The 22121-nt window shown below is 48.8% G+C and overlaps 1 protein-coding gene across 2 annotated transcripts in view; it reads right to left on the reverse strand.

The window, feature by feature from the left end:
* Positions 1-9432: 9432 nt before the first annotated feature.
* Positions 9433-22121, reverse strand: part of LOC126547319 (lysosomal phospholipase A and acyltransferase-like) — a 44817-nt gene continuing 32128 nt past the window's right edge. Inside the window, exons 6-8 of one of the 2 annotated variants that reach the window (XM_055062750.2) lie at positions 21311-21605; positions 14724-14854; positions 11292-11374 (exon numbers count right to left, since the gene is read on the reverse strand). In XM_055062750.2, the coding sequence (XP_054918725.1) occupies positions 14764-14854; positions 21311-21605 (386 nt within the window). In that variant the 3' untranslated portion in view covers positions 11292-11374; positions 14724-14763. Of the gene's footprint in view, positions 11375-14723; positions 14855-21310; positions 21606-22121 lie in introns of both variants that reach the window. The other variant, XM_050195281.3, reaches the window with a different exon arrangement.

Below are 22121 nucleotides of genomic sequence, written 5' to 3' on the forward strand. Positions count from 1 at the left end.
AGAGGAAGCAGCCGTTGGCCGCGCTGCACCTGAACGACTTGTCGTGGTTCACCCGGCAAGGGCTGTGGATGCTCCGAAGGGGACGCAGGTTCACGAAGAACTGGTTCACCGACAGAGACAGACAGGGACAGTTGCTTACAAGGTACATGGCACACTCGCCTGGGCGGTCGTTCCGTAGTCCCAACTCCCAGACGCTTTCGTTGCATTGTCGCCATTGCTTAAGGTCCATCGTCTTCACCGACCACTTCACGGTTGGATGTAGTGTAACAGCGAAATCCCTGGAACCGAGCTGGGCCGGACGCTGCACCGCGCCTTGTGCGGTTGACGTGGAAGTACAGAGTTCTCGCATCAAACGAAATCTAGCGAGATGAAGACAATCAGACGCGGACAAAGACGTCTGACGGTTACTAGGAGTTGCAGCAACAGAGGGTGCCAGCGCTCGTGGTCGTTGCCCGTGCACCGCGCGCCCTCGTCTTCTTTATGTCCAACAGTTTCTTCGCAAGCGTGTATCATTTTTCTGCACCCAACATAACACTGAGGGTGCCTTTCTGTGGCTCAAAAGGCAAGAAGGAAATTCGTAAAACTGTTTTCGTTTTCCGAAACACAGTCACAAGCAGGAGTCTGCACCAAGCGGCAGGCGCAGCCCTAGCAAATATATCTCCTCCAATTTTCTCCTGCTTCATGCTGCACTGCCAACACATATTCACAGCAAAACAGATTCTCAACAAATGCTGAATGAACTGCGCTTTTTTGTTCCTATAGGGAAATTTTTTAAAAGATTTTGCGCACATTCGGAAGCTGCAACTCACGCGAATGGATAAGCGGACAGCACCGCTGAGGTCGGCTCAAAATGTGGGAACACTGTAGATCCATTTCTGCGGCGACAGAGGGCACTACTTCATGGTGACACGTTCCTCTAGGGAGAACAATGTTTTTCACGGCTTTCTTACATATACGTATAGCAGGTGGACGTATGCGTCCTACCATTTGTAAAAAGGTTAAATGTTATAGTTTGAAGTTTTGCAACATCTGTTGATCTTTTTCTTGCGATGTAATTGCAAAGCTGGTGCCTCTATATTTCTTGATTTTGCCATTTTTTCACCCTGCTATAGTATATTTTCGAGCGTAAATGAAAATTTTGAAACCGTCAACATGGCCAGAACTTGCCTTTTCCTTTAAGGCAAGCTTCATTGAATTTGGCTGAGCTATTGCATAACAAGAGTATTCCTGCATGTGTTACACATGTACTACTTAAATTAACGTGTAGAAGTGTGCCTCAGGCTGAAAGTGCCTCCTAAGCCTCAGGGAAACAATAGCACGAAGGGTATTTGCCTGCTTGCTAAGCAACAGTGAGCACGTGGCGGTATCATACGCGCTATCAAAATCACCATGTGGGGTGATTTCCGATCACCCTATTATTGGACAAATCACGGTCAATAACAACCCATCACAAAAATGTTAGGCTGGGTTTTAAATGAACGAAGGAGAAATTGGTAATTTATTCCCGCTTAATGAAGTGGAGCATAAGACCAACGTTATGCGTAAGATTCAGCTATCGCCCGTTCACCTATACAATTCTGTAGAATTCCATAAAATCCGTACAATCTGTGCAAATCTGCGGAATCGAATCCGCGACTTTTCGACGCTAGGGCTGACGAAAAATATATGTGCACCATAGCCAACATGGCACAAACAGAGGTTGCGCGCGTATAACGGGTGTCAGTCGGTGGAAAAGCACTAACTGCGCCTCCTGGCACCGTGTGCTTCAATCTCGTTCGACAAGTACTCTTGTTTCACACAATGTCTTTACCCGCAAACTGCAGAGCACCCGGAAACTTCCCTCTGAGCTTTCCATGAGGGAGTAAAATAAGTGAACTTAGCGTCCCAGTGGCACCTCATGATATTCTTGCGAAGGTAATGCTTTGTTTCGCCTCATCAAAAGGCGTACGGTTGCAAAATAGCGTCTTGAGTCTCCCGGCATGCAGCACGCCGTCGGACGGCGAACGTAAATGAAAGGCGCTTCGTTTAGTTACTAGCACATTTTCTTTGTTTAGGATCTTTTTTCTTCAGTCATGAAGGAAGTTATTCGGTATCGTTCTTCAATGAGCGCGCTGGAAAAAGTTTCTGATTTCTCCATCTTTTTCTGATTCAAGACTTCTCATTAGAGAAAGAAAGAGAGCACCACACCTTCTTTTGTCAAAAGTCAGAAGCTGATGCTGGGCGGCCCTGTGTGTGTCTTTCCGCGGCACATGTTTCTCCAAAGCACGAGGGAGTGAGAACTACACCTTTCAATCTTCAGGACTTTCCAACGCCACAAGTTACCTTGGGCAGCCAGTATTGCCGCGCGATTGGCCGCTCGAGGCACTTTGCGTGTATTCGCGGGCTTCTTTCACGATCGGAAAAACACTTTTATGTAGCACGTATTGAGCCACAGAAGGCTGTACCGGGAGTTTTTCATGTTGCTTTACAATTTTCTCATTGACAGTTTTCATCTAATTAAACTATTTGAGAATTGGTTAATTAATTAAAACTAATTGCATAATTAGGCGGAATGAAAAAAAGAATCATCATCTAAGTATCTCCAAGCGGCGGCAAACAACGGTACCTTGGTTCTGTCCACCTGCATGACATTCGCATATCTTTAAATCTTGGTGTATGATAGCTGGGACACCCTATAAATAGTCCGGTCACGAAGCGCAGTAGCTTCGGCACTTCGGGGAGGGCGCAAAGGTGGATTTTCGCTTGAATCCGTCAGAAGGTAAATTCGGATCCAAATTGGCGCTTAGTTATTCACTTGTTTGATGGCCCTTTCTGGCAATGCCACTTCCCAAGGATATCATAGGACAGCTTCCCTAACGTTAAGGTCTCGGAATAATGAGCACGCACGTGCGCATTAAGCCTTGTCTGACTCCGAAAAAACACACGCGTCTACTTTACATATAGACACTAGGCGCATATGCATATGCATACAAGTTGCCACCATTTGCACAGCGACATAGGCGAACCGTGTTGTGTTGTAAACAGTAAAGCATACCAATCACGAGAGAGCCTCGTGCCGTGTATTTTATTCTAATTTACCCCTCGGGAACAGACGATTCCGATAACGTAGATGATGCGGCGCTAGAGCCAGTGATGGAGAGCGTAAAGGAATAAATTAATCCATGCATAGAACAGTTAAACAGATAAATAAGTACATTGATGATGTTTGAGGTTTAATGGCGCAAGGGCCAGGTATGGCCAAAGGGCGCCCATGCTAGGAAAACATTCTTCACACATTTTTCACACAATTATAGCTTTGATTTCTTAATGTTACTCAAGATTTCACATTAAACAATTATATATCTATGTTATACAAAGTATAGGGTACCGATCGTGGCGACTCAGTCCCAGAAAACATGGTTTACTACTCGGTGCAACCTGCACAATATGCATACTGAAAAGAAGAAGAGGTAGCGGTGTAGCTTGCTTTTGTCTGAAATTTGAGCCCTTATTAAAAGAACTCTTTTAAAATATTCTCCTCAACGGCTGGCGTTCGAGTACCCGCCACTCAAGATAGCGATCGGCATAATAACGACTGTAGCCGCGGTGGTGGCCAATGGTGGTGGCCAATGGCGGTGGTTAGTACACTCGTATGATTTTTGTGAGTGCGGGCTCTGGTGAATACATGGAACACCTTCGTTTGCTTTGCAAATGATGTGCTACTTGCACAGGAATTAGAAGCTATCAGGAAAACAACATATTATGGATTAGGCGCCATTGTTGGAGCAAACCTCGGCGTCACGAAGAGAATTGTTTCACAATTATCCGGGATCGGAGATAATCATTAAGTGCTTGGAAATAATTGATATTCTGTTCTTTTCTGACACTTTGAAGCGTCTGTATTAAATATTTACTTGTTTCAAAATAATTATGCGCATTCCATGGTAGCGGTAATTCATTCTTAGTGACAGTGATCATGCTTATCAGATGTTGCATTACATACCGCGTTAGCAGTGCTGTCTGCAGAGAAATACCTGTGAAAAACATTCGACATCTGAGCCCGTATCACTAAGTTTACCTTACTTGAGCGCCTCTCGTGATTGGTCGTATGCTGCGGTGATCGTCTCACTGTCCCTCAAATGACTAGTCAGCTGCAGACGGCCGCGCGAACGGCAGCCACAAGAAATGCTCGTACGTAAGAGAAGTTTTGTGAATGCGGTTCCTGTAGTGAAACTTACTTTAAAACGAGTTGTCAAGGTTCACGAACTGTCTACATGTGCTCTCTTTTTCAAATGTTTCTATCTGCCCCTCTGAATTCATCATTCGATTGATTAATTAAATTATTTTCTTCACTCATCGGAGCAAAGGAGCAGCCGGCGCGTCCGATGTGGGCATGTCCTCGCGCGCGTAAAGAAAAAAAAAATTACCGACGATTACGTTACTTCCTAATGCGAAATTTGAGCGCAGCAAATAAGCTGTTTCACCGTTTGCGAGCCTTTGTTTGCGTTTGGCCTCGGCCTCGGCCGCGCGAACGGTAGAGTCTTCTCTGCGACGGCGATGAACTTCTGCTTCAGCCTCGCTTACTGCTGGTTGCTCTCGACGGCGGCGATGAGCCTCCGCTTCGGCGGTGCGAACGGCAGGGTCTTCTCGGCGGCGGCGATGAGCTTCTGCTTCAGCCTCGCTTACTGCTGGTTGCTCTCGACGGCGGCGATGAGCCTCCGCTTCGGCGGCGCGAACTGCAGGGTCTTCTCGGCGGCGGCGATGAGCTTCTGCTTCAGCCTCGCTTACTGCTGGTTGCTCTCGACGGCGGCGATGAGCCTCCGCTTCGGCGGCGCGAACGGCAGGGTCTTCTCGGCGGCGGCGCTTAGCCTCTGCTTCGGCGACGCGTACTCCTGGATCATCTCGACGGCGGCGACGGTAAGCTTCTGCTTCGGCGGCACGCACCTCTGGATTCTGACGGCGACGGCGCTGGGCCTCTGCTCTGGCAGCTCGTTTAGCAGCAGCAGCAGCAGCAGCAGACGGAGGACTTCCATCGGTCGTCTCGCTCATGGCTCAGAAAGAACTGGCAGATAATTTCGCAGTGGCGAACGGCAGCGGCAATTTCGGCTCGGGCGGTGCACATATACAGATCCGCCGCCACCGATCTGGCTCTCTGATTGCCACCGCACAGGGCGAACGGCAGCGGCAATTTCGGCTCGGGCGGTGCACATATACAGATCCGCCGCCACCGATCTGCAGGCTCTCTGATTGCCACCGCACAGGGGTTGCATTGGAGGAGGAGCGAAGAAAGGAATTAAGTTCGAGCCGGCGCTTTGACAACCGGAGACTCGCAGGAAGAGGGGGGAGGGGGGCGGCGTGTACACCCAGCGGCAAACGATGGGGGCAGAAGCGCGCGCAGCAAGCGGACAACACGATAAAGGGAGGAGGGAAGAGATAGCAGCGACTGACTGATGCCGCTGACGCCGATAGTGAGTCAACCCCAGCTGCGGAGTTGGTTTCAGGGACAACGCCGCCGATGCCGACACAAACAATATGAAACCCTCGCTTCCGCAGCGCTAAGAACCAGGTCTAGCCGTGGAAAGGTGGTCACGTATTCGTCGACGTGCCGGGGCCTACGTGAAATAACCGGCGCGTCGGCAACTGAAGAGCACCCTATCCGCCACACAAGAACAGGGGGGGGGGACCCTTTCCTCCTCTTTCTGCATGGCGGCGACGGTGTTCTATGCAGTCACGTTATCTTGACTCTCTAGCGGCGTCAGCGGCATCCAGCGGTATCAGTCGGTCGCTGCTAGCGCTGGGGGGATGAAAGGGGGGCGGAGCTGGTTACGAGGCCGACGACAACGCCGACGACGACGCGAAACCCAGGAACGGACGCCAAAGAGCAGCGCTCTAAAACAAGGGCCATCGGTGGCTGGACAACGGGCTCCCAACATGCATCCTGTTCGCCACCGAACTGTTCAGCGGATGGCAGCCCCATGGACCCCGTTCTATACTATCTACTATCTATACTAACCTTGGACGCCGGCCATGATGGCGCTCCTCCACCCGTTAGAAAAACTGTGGTCATACGGCAGTGCAAGGGTCTTAAGCTGGTGTTTACAAGAGAGTATGCGGACTATACTCAGCCACCGCTCTGATGACTATACCATATCTGCCAACTCTTCCAAACTTCTCATAAAAGTTTGCAAATTTGGGCCCATTTTACGATTTTACAAATATCGCGTCAAGTTTTCGCAAAAAAAAATTATTTCTGTTTGCGAGAATGTGTCGCACGTCGGTCTCCGTTCCTTCCATTGCAAGTCTTTGATGGGGAAAAGATGCAAGAGGGATACTCGGCTTCGAGGAAGTTTATACGAAGGAGTTATGAAGCAGGTGAAATTGGCAACAGCTAAGTCGCTGAAAAAGTCGCTGTGATCTAGAAACAGTTTGTTGCTTGCTTGGTGTGTTTCGTCTAAAGCTAGGATAGGATACACTTTATTGCTCTAATTTACAGAGTCATTCAGCGGTCAGACCGAGTGCTTCCATCTTCTTATCGACGGTGACTTCCGTCTTGCAGGGTTGGCGCCCCTATTCCAGGGCACCACTGAGCGTGGCTGCATGGTGTACCAGCCCTCGTTGGAGGCATGGGCGGCCGCTGGAGAGCACACTCTCCCAGTGCTCCGCACTCGGATTTTCTATATTGTGGAATGTTTTGTTTTTGCTGCATTCCCATGTGATATGATAAATGGTGGGTTTTGCGCCACAGCATGGGCTTATGTCCCTGTATTGGTTTGGGAACATTTTGCTAAATCTTCGTTACTCAAGTGCGTGTGTATCCCTGAAAAGGCGTGCACTCAGGTCAAGTTAGAAAGAAATGCGTGCTATCTTCCCGTCTTCCGTCCTTCTCCCTCCCCCTCGCCCCCCGCAGGATTCTACGAATTGTAAAGTTCACAGGTTGGCAGGTATGTGATACAACAACATAGGGCTGATTGTTAAAGAAGAAATAACATTCGTCTTTACAAGAGAGAGAGAGAGAGAGATGAATATAGGAAGGCAGGGATGTTAACCAGTCAAGGGTCTGGTTGGCTACCCTACGCTGGGGAAAGGGAGAAGGGGAAGAGAGAGAAGGGAGAGAGAAGGTGTAGATACATGTACGGACAGTACTTGAGTTAAAGCCGCTCTCGCAAACCAGACGTTCTGAGAAAGCACGAAGTGCCTTCACTGCCTTCTGAGCCGATGACCGGTGGGGACGGTGCTCTAGTACTGTCTGTTCACTCAGAGGACGATCATCGAATTTCCTGAATGCGTTGGACAAAGATTGTCTTTGTGCTTGAAATTGAGGACAATGGCACAATAAGTGGTCAGTGTTCTCCTCGCATCCGCAAACATCACATGTAGGACTATCAGCCATTCCAATTAGTGCTGAGTAGGCATTCGTGAAGGCAACTCCAAGCCACAACCGACACAGAAGAGACGCTTCGCGTCGGTGCAGACCGGCCGGAGGTCTGAGTTGAAGTGACGGGTTTAGTCTGTGCAGTCTTGTGCGCCTTGGTATGTGCAGTATTCCACTCTGCTAAGGAGATCTTGCGAGCTAGATTGCGAAGTTGACTCGCGGCGTCGGTCTTTGAGATAGGAATGGGGACGCAGCGGTCTTCTTGGTTTGACATCCGAGCTGCCTTATCTGCCTCATCATTTCCTATGATACCGCAATGACCTGGTATCCACTGAAAAGATATATAATGGCCTTTTTCTCCTAAGTGATGGACAAGTTCCACGATTTCGCATGTCAGCTGATCGTGCGTACCATGTCGGAGAAACGACTGCACACATTGCAAGGCCGGCCTTGAATCGCAGAAAACTGGCCATTTTCTAGCACTTTCCGCACTTATCACATGAAGCGCGTCGCGGAGAGCCGCGAGCTCTGCAGCTGTAGACGTAGTGACATGGGAAGTCTTGAACCGCTGGGTTATTCTCATAGTTGGTATAACTACAGCGCCACTGGAACTAGTTGATGTAGTTGATCCATCAGTATAGATATGTGTGTAGTCGCTGTATTTCTCGTACAAAAGAAGTAAAGGCAGTTGCTTGAGTGCTGATGACGGCAAGTCCGACTTTTTCTGAAGTCCGAGGATTGTAAGGTTTACTTGAGTACGGCGCACACATCATGGAGGAATGGAAGGTCTTGCCGCAGGTGTGTAACCTGACCTGAGAGAAGCACGGTGCGCGAAGACAGTCGCACTGAATGTCGTGTGGGGCCTATCTACTGGGAGACTTGCGAGGTGTAGGGGTCCGGGCGAAGTGTCTTATGTGTACACGCATTGTTTCAATGCTAATGTGTATTCTAATAGTGGAATCTTGAGCGACTGCAATAACTTCAGTCGTTGACGCACTCCGCGGTAGGCCAAGGCATATCCTGAGGGCTTGGCCTTGGATGCTTTGGATTATATTCAGGTTAGTTCTGCAGGTGTTGGACATGACCGGTAAACTGCATGTACCGCAGGAATCCAATAAAGAGGACGCTGTACAGTTGCAGCATAGATTGTATTGGCGCTCCCCAGGTCTTTCCTGCTAGGAACTTAAACATATGGCAAATTCCTGTCAGGCATTTTCTCACATAATTCACATGAGGGGTCCAGGAGAGATTTCTGTCAATGACCACCCCCAAAAATCTGTGACTCGTGCTGTACGAGATCAATTGTCCGTCGACGGATATCACTTATGGAGACATTGATTTCCTGGTAAACGCCACCACTGCACAGTTTTCATATGATATATGAAGTCCTTGTTCTCAAAGGTAGGATGATGTTAAAGTGGCTGCCTTCTGAAGCCGCGCGCGAAGCTGCAGTCGCGTCACAGCCGACGTCCAAATGCAGATGTCGTCGGCATAGATGGAGAGCCTAACAGTGCATGGCAGGATGTCGGCGAGTCCAATGAGTGTTAGACTGAAGAGCGTTGGGCTCAGTACTCCGCCCTGAGGCACCCCACGGTTACTGTAATGGTGAGAGGTCGGGCCATCCTCGGTAGGTACGAAAAAGGGTCTTTTATGTAGTAGTTACTTATCCAGAAATAGACCTTGCCGCCAAGTCCTACTGCTTCTAACGCGTTGAATATCGCTTCGTGCGTTACGTTATCGTACGCTCCTTTAACATCCAGAAACAGGGCAGCAGATAGTCTTTTGCAGGACTTCTGGTGCTTGACGTACGTCACCAAGTCGATAACGTTGTCAATAAAAGAACGGCTACACCTGAAACCGGCGACTACATCTGGATATACCTGGCAATATTCGAGGTACCATTCTAGCCGTGCTAGAACCATACTCTCCATTAGTTTTCCGGTGCAACTCTTTACAAAGAATGAAAAGAAGCACCGGGACATATTTGCGCAGGCGTCACGTGTTTTTATAACCTTCCTCTCGACTTAATCGCTCTAGTGCATGCAAGGACAAAAATTCTAACCAAAAAATACTCCAAAGGGTAACACGTTTAATTGCGAGCTCAGTCAGGAGACACGCAGATATTTTTTTTATTTCCCTTTACATTGAAAGGGGCTCGAATATGTAACAGTATTCACAAAAAGTTGATACGCTATAGAACTGTTCGCAAGAGAAGATGCCAGGCAATCCTGATGCCGGAAATATGAACGAAACCGGCCGGCCAATGGTGAATGGCACTTACCAACGAAATGGTTCGTGAATTCCATACGACTTTCCTCTGTATAAAGCAATACAATTAGCGAACTTTGTAACCGGGACTGAGTCGGTATCGGGAAAGGCAGCCTCCAAGACGTCGTTACCTTAACCTCCCCCTCCACTTATACTACGCAGCTGTTAGTCTCGGGCATCAAGACAAAAAAAGGGCCTCCACGTGAGCGTCGCAGATGCACAGATTCTCTAGAAACACTGGAGGATACTAATGGGCACATGCTTTTTCTTTTCTAAACACAGTATCGCAATTAAGGAAATAGTGACACATTGTAGATTACATTTCTATGCAAAATATTAGTAAAGCACACAAACGAGTGCAAGATCTCTCTTCGCAGCACACAGTGAATCACATGCAGAAAGCGCCTAAGTCGCCCATATAATGCCATACGCATCATAATGGTAGGATAGCACCGAGCCATTCTATTTAATCTGAGACATTTTCACATTGTCATCTTTTTCTTCGCCAGGTTTCTTAGTGGTTTTGGAAAGTGATCATAACTCCTTCTTTGCATACACCTGATTCAGCGCATTCAGTCAATAATGTTTCTAAGTGCTTTTGAAGCAAACTTGAAGACGACAGGCCAATTCGATAGGCTTAGTGAGCACCGAACGGGGCAGACTCCCGAGTGCGCGGTAACAACGTCTTCGACCACTCCACATCGGGTAACGATCAGAACGACAACACTCACGCTGAATGGTTTCCCGTGTTATCGTGCTGCTTGGGTGAAATTCGCGCATTCCGACAAAGTATGACATAAATAACCGATGCGACATCCCCAATCACTCCGCGAGTTGTTACAACACGAACAACGCTGCACTCGCCGTGGCAACTGCGTGCCGCCATTGCCGAGAAGCGTCGAAACGCTTTCCACGATAGTCCACGCGGATGGGCGGCTCCGCGCCCCACGCATGTGCTTAAGCAAACCACGGCACAGGCCACTCCATAAAGTCCACGATGTACCAAGAAGTACTGCCGTTCGTGAGATGTGGACGAGCTCATGTGAAGCAAAAAGGGCTAAGGTGAATGAGCGAAAAAAAAAAAAGGCGCAGAGGGCACGTGTGACCAACTCGTTCTTAGAACGTATAATGTGTCCGCCACAGTACTGCGCTGCCAAGAGAGTACGAGTAAAAGTTCACAGCGTTGCGATTCCAGATTAGTACAGTGTCGTAAGAGCAGCGACTGTGTGCGGGGCACAGCTTGCGAGTATTCAGAATCTGGCTTTGACGATGCAGGGTTGATCACAGAACGAGTACGTTCCGTGAGGCGAGCAGGTGGCGTACCATCAGAGCATATGCGGCTGCGCTCAGGCGATAGCGGTCGCAGTCCCGAAATCGTGAGGCACACACCAACTGCGTGTCCTTTCGTTCCCGAAACGCTGTTAGACAGAAATCATAGAGATTGCAACGACGCGACCACCCACTGCGACCAGAAAGCCGAACACTTGCTCGCACAGCGCCTTTTTGTCCTAATGGGGCCACACTCGGGCGTGTCAGTGTCCCATAGCGAGCGCCGTGATGTAGTCGATGGCGGTCTTGTCGTAGAGGATGCTCATGTGCTCCACGTTGTCGAGTGTTTTCTCGTAGACGGGCTGGCTCTGACCGCTCTGGAAGCGCAGGCAGCCTCGAAGGCTGCGAATATTCACGGTGCCGTCGCCGTCGCCGAACACGACTTCAGGCTGGATGTCCGGAAAGCCCGGCTTGTGGTACTCGATCCTGCGCATGCGCGAAAGAGGCCATCGTCATCAGCGTTCCTGAACACGTAATTTACTGATTTGCGCTTTACTTTGACGTGATCGCCGCGACTGGTATAACTGGAAACGCGGACCTCAAAATGATAATTCCACGGCTATACTGCCACTGGAAAAGGCTGTCTGGGGAACCGCTGCGCTTGTTTGTTACGAGTTGCATGGGTTTAAAGAGCATTGGAGTTTAGAGAAAAAAGATTTCATCACCGAAAGCTTATATCCTGGAATTGAAAGGCGCTATGTAAGTCATCAACGAAACACGGCTTTAAATTTCAGACCACGCAGTCACACTGCGAGAAAATTGGTTATCTCTTTGCTTCCTTCACTCTGAAAAATTTGCGTTTATCTGTACAGCTGCAAGGGGGCTTACGAGGAAAAGCAGAGAACTTAATTAACGGGGGGGCTTCGTGTTTTCCCCTGGCATAAAAACAAAAGGCAAAACCAACTAAAATCTATCATCCATACTGTGAACGAGAAGAAGGGCTCGATTTTTGTTAATCGCGACCACATAAAGCCAAGGAAAGCATAGAGGTAATTAGCTTTGTTGAAATAAAAATGTAGAAAATAACGAGGAAAATGTGAAGAAAAACTATGTGAAGCCAGCCGCCGATCAGCCCCATAACATCCGCACTGCCACATCGCACGCTACATACGGGAGTTCCGCACCCGCTAGCGGCAATATATATATATATATATATATATATATATATATATATATATATATATATATATATATATATATATATATATATATATATATATATATGTATATATATATATATATATATATATATAATCGATGTTATTAATGTACAAGTAATTAAGATAGATTTAATTAAGACACCCGAACCCACGACATTTTGCTGCGAGAAAACAAGTAATCGGAAGTAACAACACATTCGCATGAGAATGTCAAGTAATTTAATGAATGTCACGTGAGCGCGCACGCTTTCGCCGTGATCCTATTTAGTGTATGCTAAAGTGACTGTCACCTTTTCATCTCGCTCACTGCACAGCGAATGTACCTGGCAGCCTTGATGCCTCGAGGTTAACATACGATGGTTTATCGACCAGTTACCTGCTCCTTTACACCAGTAACCCAGTTGCAGGCTCCTGGTGTAAGACGGTATGTACGTTGTTTCTGTTTCATTTACGTTATAATGACTTCAACATGACTCTTATAATTCCATACAGTTCGTAGAAACGCCTTTGTCATCAAATGATGTCTACTATCTTTGAGATCCATTCATCTGGGCATCAGGCTGACACTTTCTGCGGAGCATAGGATACGACGTTTTATAGATAAAAAAATGGCAGGAGTGGAAAGTCCAGCTAAGGGCCTCATTCATAGAGATTCAGCAAAAGCTGGCTTCAGCATTGATGTCAGACCCACTGGTTGTTCTCTTCGCGGATGTTTAGGTCGGTAGGAAGAACTCAATTGATCCTTGATTTTACAAAGTGGCAAAGTGCTTATGACCTTATGAAATTTGTGAATCCCTGGAGCGTTCTTCAGCCTGCGCCGTACATCCGACTGATGGCGTGAAAACCAGTACGCCGTGCTGTTGATTACTTTAGGCTACTTTGGCGCAAACATGCCACTCCCCTACACCCACCTCCTCTGCGACTTTTATTAAGTCTCGCCAATGGTACTAGACGAAGTAGTTACATCGACCTCGTGAGGGTCGCATCGAATTTCGTTTGACTTTCTAAGTTTATCAGGAAAAAGTTCCATAAAACATCTCTTGTTTCAATTGACACGCAATTTCGCTTGAAGTCTTTCTGATGCCTTCTGATAGCGGGCTCTGTGGCTACAAATTTTGGACTGTTGGACTGCTAGAGCGAATTGCTTAATATAGCGTTTCATATGCAAATCTTTGATTTCCGAGACTTCATACCACCCTGACGCTGCCGACATCTCGTAACTTATAACCGCAAGTGGGTGGCGCAACAGAATCTACTGATGGCTTATCACCTTTGCCACAGTACCTCAAAATTAGGCCGCACGTTCGACCTCGGTCTCATCATGGGAAACCTGCGACGCGAAATTGATCACATAGCAATGTGCATACCTCCACGCAAACTGCTCTGAAGAACAAACGCGTAAAGCGCCCCAAGCTTCCGTTGCCTAAGAGAAGTGAGCAGATCTCGTTAACCGCAGACTGGAATTCCGAAAGCCACTAAGATTCTCCGAGCGAATGAAAAGTGTTAGCTTTAGAAAAATGTTAATTTCCAATGTCAGTGTGTTGCCGTGAGTCATGAAGGATCTCCGGATCTCCTTCAAACATATTCATCTCCACTTGTTTATAACTTGCTACGATAGTATATCTTAGGACACCCTTTTTTTCTTGTACTCTACTTCTTGTTATCTACTTTCGGGGCTGTGCTGGCTCGGCGCCATCGAAACCCTTTCCACTTGAGCGTGTTTTTCTTCTCTTGTCAGCCAATCAGATAAGAAAAAACGCACAATGTAGGCAATGCTAGTCGCTCTGAAACCAAGGAAGAGTGACCTCATATAAACGAGACGTTTTATTTAGCTTTTTGTTGTGGGTTTGCGCCCGATGCTTGCAATGGCGGTCGCGTATGTTGGGAGCTCGGTTTTGCGGAGGCAATGAATACACGTTTTTACAGCTTGATAACTAGGAGTCGACTGGCTTTATTCAAAAGTAAAAGCAGTAAAAGTAGGTTTGCCGAGTGGCGGCGGTGACGCCCCAGTCGGGCAGGCGCATCGGTTCCTAGAAAAAGCAGGGGGCAATGACCCCCCCCCCCCCCCCCTGGCGAGGCACGGCGACATGACGGACCACCAGGACTTCACATCTTTTAGCCACCTTTCTGAGGCGGTTAGAGGTTTGGTGGTATAGTTCTGGAAAGTGACATCTTTTTATCATAATGTGACAAGCGAATTGCTTAACGCCTTGACACAGCCTACTCGCCTAAGATTTTTAGATATGTTGACGATTATGCCATTCTTTAAGGGGTATCGGGGGGAGGGGGTTCAACTGCTGTGGACCGTGTTCTTGAAATTTTCCATGAGAGCGCCTTTGGGTTGAGTTTCACTTTTGAGGTGCCTTCGCATGGATGCCTGCAGTTCCTGAACGTTTGCATTGATATTGCTGGATCACATGCGTGGTGGAGGTATTAGCCTCGCTCAAAAAAATGGTATTTTAAACTACCAATCTGCTCATTCGAACCTTGTCAAAAACGGAATAGCAAAAAACTGCCTGCGTGCTGCTCTTGATAAGCCCTGCCAGCATGAAATGCAACATAGCGTGCTTTTTCAGCTGCAAAGACTGCACAGCGCAGGATTTCACTGTGGTCACCTCGGTGCTAGAAGCCCTTGCCAAGGAAGCGCGGGGCCCATCAGAGCTCCGCCCAAGCGAAGAGCCGCAACACCGGAGACCTGTTGCCATCCGGAACCACCACCAAATCTCTCACCGCCTCAAAAAGGTGGCTGAAAAATGTGAAGACCCGGTGGTTTTTATGGCGCCCAAGAAACTGGCGGGCATGTGCAACATGGTGCAGGGAAGGAAGAAAAGGAATGAATGCAGTATCAAGCACGTTGACAGGTTCGTCCCATGCAGAATATGGGTAATGTACCAGACACCCCTCTCGTGTGACAACAGCTACATAGGGCAGACGGGACAGTGTTTAATCATCAGACTGCAGGAGCGCCGCGCAGGAGTAGAGGGATTGGCGCGGGGTGGCAAACTGGCTGACCATTGTCGCCACTGCCGTAATTGCATGCCTAGGATCCGCGGCAGGAAATTTTTGAAGATGTTTGTGTCCCAACAGAGCCGAGAAATCTATGCAGCATACTCTGTAATAATGCAATCTGGCAGCTGCGTAAGGAGCTCTTCAGTGTCACTGAGTGAAAAAAAGAGTTAAATTATTTACATAGAAATTAGTGCCACTCACGCCCGCATGCCGATGTAGAGTGATGGTTGTCCGATGATTATCAAGTGTGATTATGATACATGCATAAATGTGTGGCTTTCCTGGAGTAAATCTGAGTTGAAGTTTCGCGCTTGTCCAGTGTGTTTCTTTCTTCGTCCGTTGTCGGTTGCGCGGTTACATAATGCATACTAATATCGACCCCCAACTAGCCCGCCTTTCTCTGTTAAATAGGCTTGATAGAGTAGCGCCACAGAAAGACGTGCGTTATTGTGTCCATTGTCGGGAAACTAAACACAGGCTGCCCGCGGGCGATACTTGGGGGTGTAGGTCGAAACTGGTCGTGCCAGGAATGTAGCCTCTCTAAGTTCTGCGCGGCCGCTAGCGGAGTGCCTTGCTGGATGCCGAAAAACTGCCCTGGAACGCGGATTGCTGACCCATAGAGCATCTCGGCTGCGCTGACTCCGAGGCCATCCTTGATTGTTGTTTGCAAACCCGGTAGTACTAGGGGTAGCCTTTCCACCCAGTGATGTCTGTCGAGCGTGGCGGTCAATGACGCCTTCAGTTGCCGGTGGAGAAGCTGTATCATGCCTTTTCTCTATGGGTGGTAAGCAGCGGTGTTATGAAAGCGCGTGTCGAGCAGTCTCGCCAGGGCAGAAAAAAGCGAGCTTTGGAATTGTCGGCCTCGGTCAGTAGTTATGCGCAAAGGACCACCATACCGCGACACCCACGTAGTAACAAATGCTTCCGCCACTGTTTCGGCCGTGATGTCTTGTAGAGGCGTCGCCTCAGGCCACCTTGAGTACCGGTCCACACATGTGAGGAGGTACCTAAAACCTTGGCAGGGCGAAACAGGCGCCACCAAGTCTAAATGCACGTGAACGAAACGGCTCTCTGGTGGTCGAAACAGCTACACCACTGAACGCGTGTGCCGGGTCACTTTCACGGCTTGACATGCTTGGCAGCTTCTCGCGCAGCTTTGAACATCTTTGTTGTTCCCTGGCCAGACGAAGCGGACTGTGATAAGCCTCTGCGTCGCTCTGATGGCTTAGCCCGTGCAGTGAATCGAATATTGGCCGCCGAAACTGATGGGGCACGAACGGGCAGGAGCTGCCTGTGAAGTGTCGCAAGTGACCAATGTTGTTTTGTAGGGAAGCGAAACCTCCGCAAGCTGCAGCGACGAGCCTTTTTTGCCGCAATTGGCGCAGCTCGGCGTCGTTTTACTGGGCGGAGGCTAGAGCTTGGAAATCCACAGGGACAGCAGGCGCAGCGCCAATCCGCGACAGTGCGTCAGGTGCCTGATTTTCGGCCCCAGAGATATGGCAAATATCCGCAGAAAATTCGGAGATAAAAGAAAGTTGCAGAAGTTCACGTTCTCAGTACGATGAACTGTTAATTGTTCTTGAAAACGAAGGCTAACGGCTTGTGGTCGGTCAGAATGTAAAATCTACAGCCTTCAAGAAAACGGAAATGCTTGACAGCGCAATAGTTGGCCAATATCTTCCTCCCGAAGGTATTGTAGCGAGCTTCTATATGTTTGGGGCGCTTTGAGAAGAAGCCCATGCAGCGGCCTCCAGTCTGTGCCGTCGTGCTGCTGCAGTACTGCGCCCACTGTCGTGGTCGACGCGTCTACCATAAGGCGAGTTGACGCGTTGGGCAACGGATGAATCAGCAACACTGCAGCCGCCAACCGCGTTTTGGCTTTCTGGAAGGAGTGTTCGTGCTCCGAGGACCAGCGAAAGGTAGGCTAAGAAGTCGCGACGTGGCAGGTCGGTAAACGGCTGAAGAACTTGCGCACAGGATGGTATGCAGCGCCTGTGAAAATTTATGAGCCCTAGAAACTCGCGAAACTTTCGGAAGGAGGTTGGAGAGAGGAAGTCCTCGATTTCCCGCACCCGTGATTCCAGTGGCTTGTTGCCTTGGGGTGAAATGTGATGGCAGAGAAAATCCTGGGCTTCAACTTCGAAAATGCATTTCTGGGGCTTTAGGACCAAGCCGTGTTCAAGCACGCTCAAATAGAAGGCGAAGGTGCTCTTTGTGCTCTTCGTCTGTGCGACTTGCAACGAGAATGTCGTCAAAGTAGACAAAAATGAACGGGCACCGCGCGTAACCTCGTCCATGAACCTTTGAAAAGTTTTCGCCGCACTCATCAAACCGTAAGGCATACAGACAAACCCAAATAGGCCAAATGGAGCAGTGATTGCTGTCTTCGGAGTGTCGCTGGGTTCGACAGGAATTTGATGGTACGCGCTTATCAAATCGATCTTGGTGTATATTTTGGTTCCTGCGAGACGGGTGCCGAAGTCATGTATGTCGGGAAGGGAATATTGATCGGGAGTAGTGACGGCATTCAAAGCTCGGTAATCACCACAAGGCCAGCAGTCGCCACTGTCCTGCTTTGGAACCAGATGGAGAAGTGAAGATCAATTGCTGGAGAAAGGGCGAATAACGCTGAGCTGAAGCATGTGTTCGAACTCACGGCAGGCGACTTCCAACCTCCGTCCAGTGAGCCTCCGTGGCAGGGCGGTGACAGTTGTGTCGGTGGGTGGTGATATGATGCGCCACCTTGTGTTTCACGAGCAGCGCATCGTTTCGGGGCTACGAGATTGCGGCTACTCAGCAAGTATCTTGTCGTACCTGAGACCGGCCGAAACGTAGGGATGCTAGATGTGGTGAGGTTGGACTGTACGCCAGGTACATTGAGGGATGTGACGTTAACCCTTAGCCCCTGATCGCGAACACTCACATCTAGGTTGAAATGGCTGAGGAAGTCCGCTCCCAGTATGGTAAAGCTGACGTCGGCGATCACAAACACCCATCTGTGCAAGCGCCGGAGTCCGATGTCTAGCGTTATTGACCGGAGTGCCCCATACGACGCGATGACAGCATTGTTCGCTGCGTGGAGCGTGGGTGTGGATTTGCCGCGTTGGCGATTTGCGGCCGTAGTGGGAATGATTGACAGCTCGGCTACGGTGTAGACGAGGAGGCGGGTGCCGATGATGCGGTCGACTACGGAGAATAGGCGGTTTGCTCGAGGGCCGATATCGCATGCCACCGTTAGCGACTGGCCGGTGTGTTTCCCGTCCACGAACAGGGCTGGGTGCAGCGACTTGCTTGTTCGCGAAAGCGACGGTGGTACTAGGACAGCTGCCGCGGCGAGTCTCTAGGTGCGCTGCGAGACTGCGAAGGCGAATGGTTTCGCCGAAGTTGGTCGCCAGTGTTGCCACACGTCGTCAGCTTCTCCGTTGCACTAGTAAGGCGGTCGACTGTTTCCTCCAGGCACGAAGTTGGTGTCCTGGCTCTGAGACTCTCGCAGCGGCGATAGGTAGCTGTGCCGCATATGAGCATTCGCATATGCGGTCGGTGAGTGCAGCTAACCGATCAAGACTCGTCTCATTGGAACTCGCCAGTACCATTCGTGAGGACTGTGGGAGGCGTTGCAAGAACAGCTTGCGCAAAACTGGAAGCTGGCTCTCGTTTGCGGAGTGCTCACACAGTAACTGACGCAACCGGTGCAGGAGTTGTGACGGTCGTTGGTCGCCAACTTCCTCGGAGAGGAACTGTTGGAGCCTACTCTGTTACGATGGCTCGAGGCGCTGCAAGACCGCGCGTTTCAGGTCGTCGTATGCTGTGGCCGAAGGCGTACTTGCTAGCAAGTTGCCTATGGCATCGGCGATGTCGGAGGGTAGCGTGGCGACGACGTACAGGCACTTTGCTGTCTGTCAAGTGTTGCGCTGAAGTTGAAAACGGGCCTCTACTTGCATAAACCAAATTCGGGGATTCTTGGGCCAAAAGCTGGGAAGCCGAAGCTCTGCGACGATATACGGGAGACATAATCATGGCATGGCGTCGTCTCTGTCAGTAGGAGTAGAAGCAGCGTCGTCTATAGCTAGTGTTCGAAAAAAACAAATGTTCTGGGTCACCACTTGTTGGGAGCTTGGTTTAGCGGAGGCAATGAATACACGTTTCGACAGCTTGAGAACGGGGAGTAGGCTGGCTTTATTCAATAGTAAAAGCAGGCTTGCCGAGTGGTTGTGGTGGCTCCCCCGTCGGGCAGGCGCCTCGGTTCCAAGAAAGAACAGGGCCAATGACCCCCACGGCGAGGCATGGCGAAGTGACGGACAGCCGCTACACGTTCATTTGACGTCAGGAGATTGAACTAAAAACATATTGAAATGGTTTTACGTTATAGGGCCCTTGTTCCCGTGTTTTGACGCAGTCACTTACGTTTTCACAGGCATGAATCCAAATAGCCCGAGAAGCAATTCCTTCTGAGCCAGGAAAGTGCAAGAAGGTCGTTTCAAGTGTGACGGTTTCAGGCGAGTGGAAAATCAACAAAAGATTCATCAAAAACTGTGCATAAGAATGAGACCCAGCGACTTTGAACATTGAGCGAGGTGCCTAAGAAGTAGCCTAATTACATCTAGGTCTCGTGAATGAAAACCTTTGCTAGTCTGGCCAAATTCGCCTATCCTTGTTTTTACATTTTCCACATCTGCAGCTACATTCGCATTCTGGTGTTATCATCATGAAATTTGCTGTCGTTGCATATGTTGGTGTGTACAGGTTGAAATATTGCATGACGTACTCATATGTTGCGTTATTCTTAAGTGAATGTAAGGCTTTATTTAAAGGCTTCGTCTTTGAGTGGCTAGCACCCTTCGTGAGAACTGGGTGCCATGTCTACAGACAGCTAGGAAAATATGACTCAGTCCATCGTCTTCTCCAGCGTGCAGCGGCCACCGCCTTCTCCAGCGCGCCCTAGGCGACTCCAGTGACACCCGCGCGTTCCCATGCGTGTGGCGGCATCGCATGCGTCATATCGGATCTATATCGTTTGCAGACTGTACCTATATGCGACTCACGCACTGAATACTTTGTCCCCAAAATTTCACATAACTCCAGTGATTCCATACAGCTTTACTCTCAATATGGACGTAGAGTGTCAGAATGTGGCTATCCCATTACCTCATTGGAATGGTTTGAGAATCTGAAAGTGCTTAAATGTTTAAAGCTCTCTGGGGATCTCAGAGCCAGAGTGACTGACGGCGACCGGCAACCCGCACGACTGGCAGCGAGAGACCCTAGGCAAAACCATTCGCACCTTCTATATACGCGTCCTTTATTCGTAGTCTGACTTCTTTGTTCTTTGTCGTCCTAGGTTAGGCAAAGGCAAGTTATAGCGGCACTTTAGGGTTTTCTGGCAGACATAAACTTCATTCAGTGCTTCTGTTCACCTAGCGTAAATCCTTCGGTTATGTGTGTGCTCATACGTAAAGGGGTAAGTTGGCATTCACATGAAAATATCACGAAGCTTCAAATAAAACTCCTACTAGTTTTTCAGGAAGAGGCACGTGTAAAGAAATGCCTGTGCGATGTTCGAAACTCTTCGAGCTATCGATCGATCCGCCGTCTTCCCACGAGCGGCTAGCCTCGTGGATAGTTCAGTCGGTAGAGTGATTATTCCTAATAGACGGTAATGACAGCTCGACCCCCGACGAATTTTTCTTCAACTGTGACGGTTTATTTTTGAGCAGATCATGTTATTTTGTGGATGCTAACTTTCCTGTTCATAAATCTTCCTTTACATTGACGGATTTCGGTAGAACGTAGTACTAGTTCAACTTGCACGTATTTTTTTTTTCATGTAATCATATCCATTTATGTTACTAGCTTGCGCCGAGTTGAAGGATGCTTTCATATGCGTTCATATATGTTCATGGACTGTGGCAAATTTAATCTATTCTATGGAAACCCTCCCAATGCTTACTTAAGATGTCATGGTATACATCGCATTGACTTATTTCGCATGAACTTCTCGGTGTGCCATTCTCTTTTTATCCTGTTTGCGTGTATTTTTTCCTGTCCTTTCTACTCCACCTGTGTTTATCAGTGATGTTGAAATAGTCGATCCTTCGAATAGGCCATTTTCTCATGTTTTCCTTCTTTAAAATAACGAACGGCAGCCTCAATTTAGCCTAAACTGCTGCCGACAGTATATGTCAGTGAAGCATACCTCTCAATGGTGCTGACGTTTCGGCCATGCAGACAATGGACCTCGACTCCTGGCGCCGTGGTGTCGAGCATAAACGTCCGAGTGTCCTTAAACATTTCGTAACCATCTGGGAAACCGATGTCACTGAAGAAAGCCTCGTAGTCTGCCAGGCCGTAACTCCGCTTAAGAGTCTTCACCAGAACCTCGGACTCGTTCCAGTAGAGCCGGTTGGGCAGCATGTAGGCCAAGCTGGGTGTCGATCGTTGTTCGGGTCGCACCGACAATGGGTTGATCACCACGACACCCAAATTCTCGCCTGCGAAGACAATGCCGCTGTGGTAGACGTCCCTGGGCACTTCCGTCCCTGGACACTGAAGAAAGCAGCACGATCCGTGTTCTTTACGAACAGCCAAGTCTACTCGCCTTCGTGTACAAACGTTGTTTGTACACGAAGGAGCACTCGCACCTTTTGCTGGCGCAGCCACATGTTCGAAACAGAGAAAGTCCAGCTGCTCTCACTGCACTACGCAGTTATGAATTAGTATCGGGATGTGCCTGTAACATCACGCTCGAAGCCACAGAAACGAGAATAAACAAAAAAAAAGGTTCACGAATTTGCGTAGGTTCGAACCAAGAACACAACGGATCTGAGCTCCATTATACTTGTAGTAAAAAAATGCGTTATAGTCTTCCTCTCTAAGTTCAGGAAATGGTTTTAACAGGTAAGAATAAAGCTAGCATCTTTAAATATAACATTCCTTCTTTCATGGTTGAAATGAAGTGCTAAAAGTACACACTATACGGCCAACCGAGCAAACGACACTAGTCATCG

Source organism: Dermacentor andersoni, chromosome 1 (assembly GCF_023375885.2).
Source record: "Dermacentor andersoni chromosome 1, qqDerAnde1_hic_scaffold, whole genome shotgun sequence".
Taxonomy (NCBI): Eukaryota; Metazoa; Arthropoda; class Arachnida; order Ixodida; family Ixodidae; genus Dermacentor; species Dermacentor andersoni.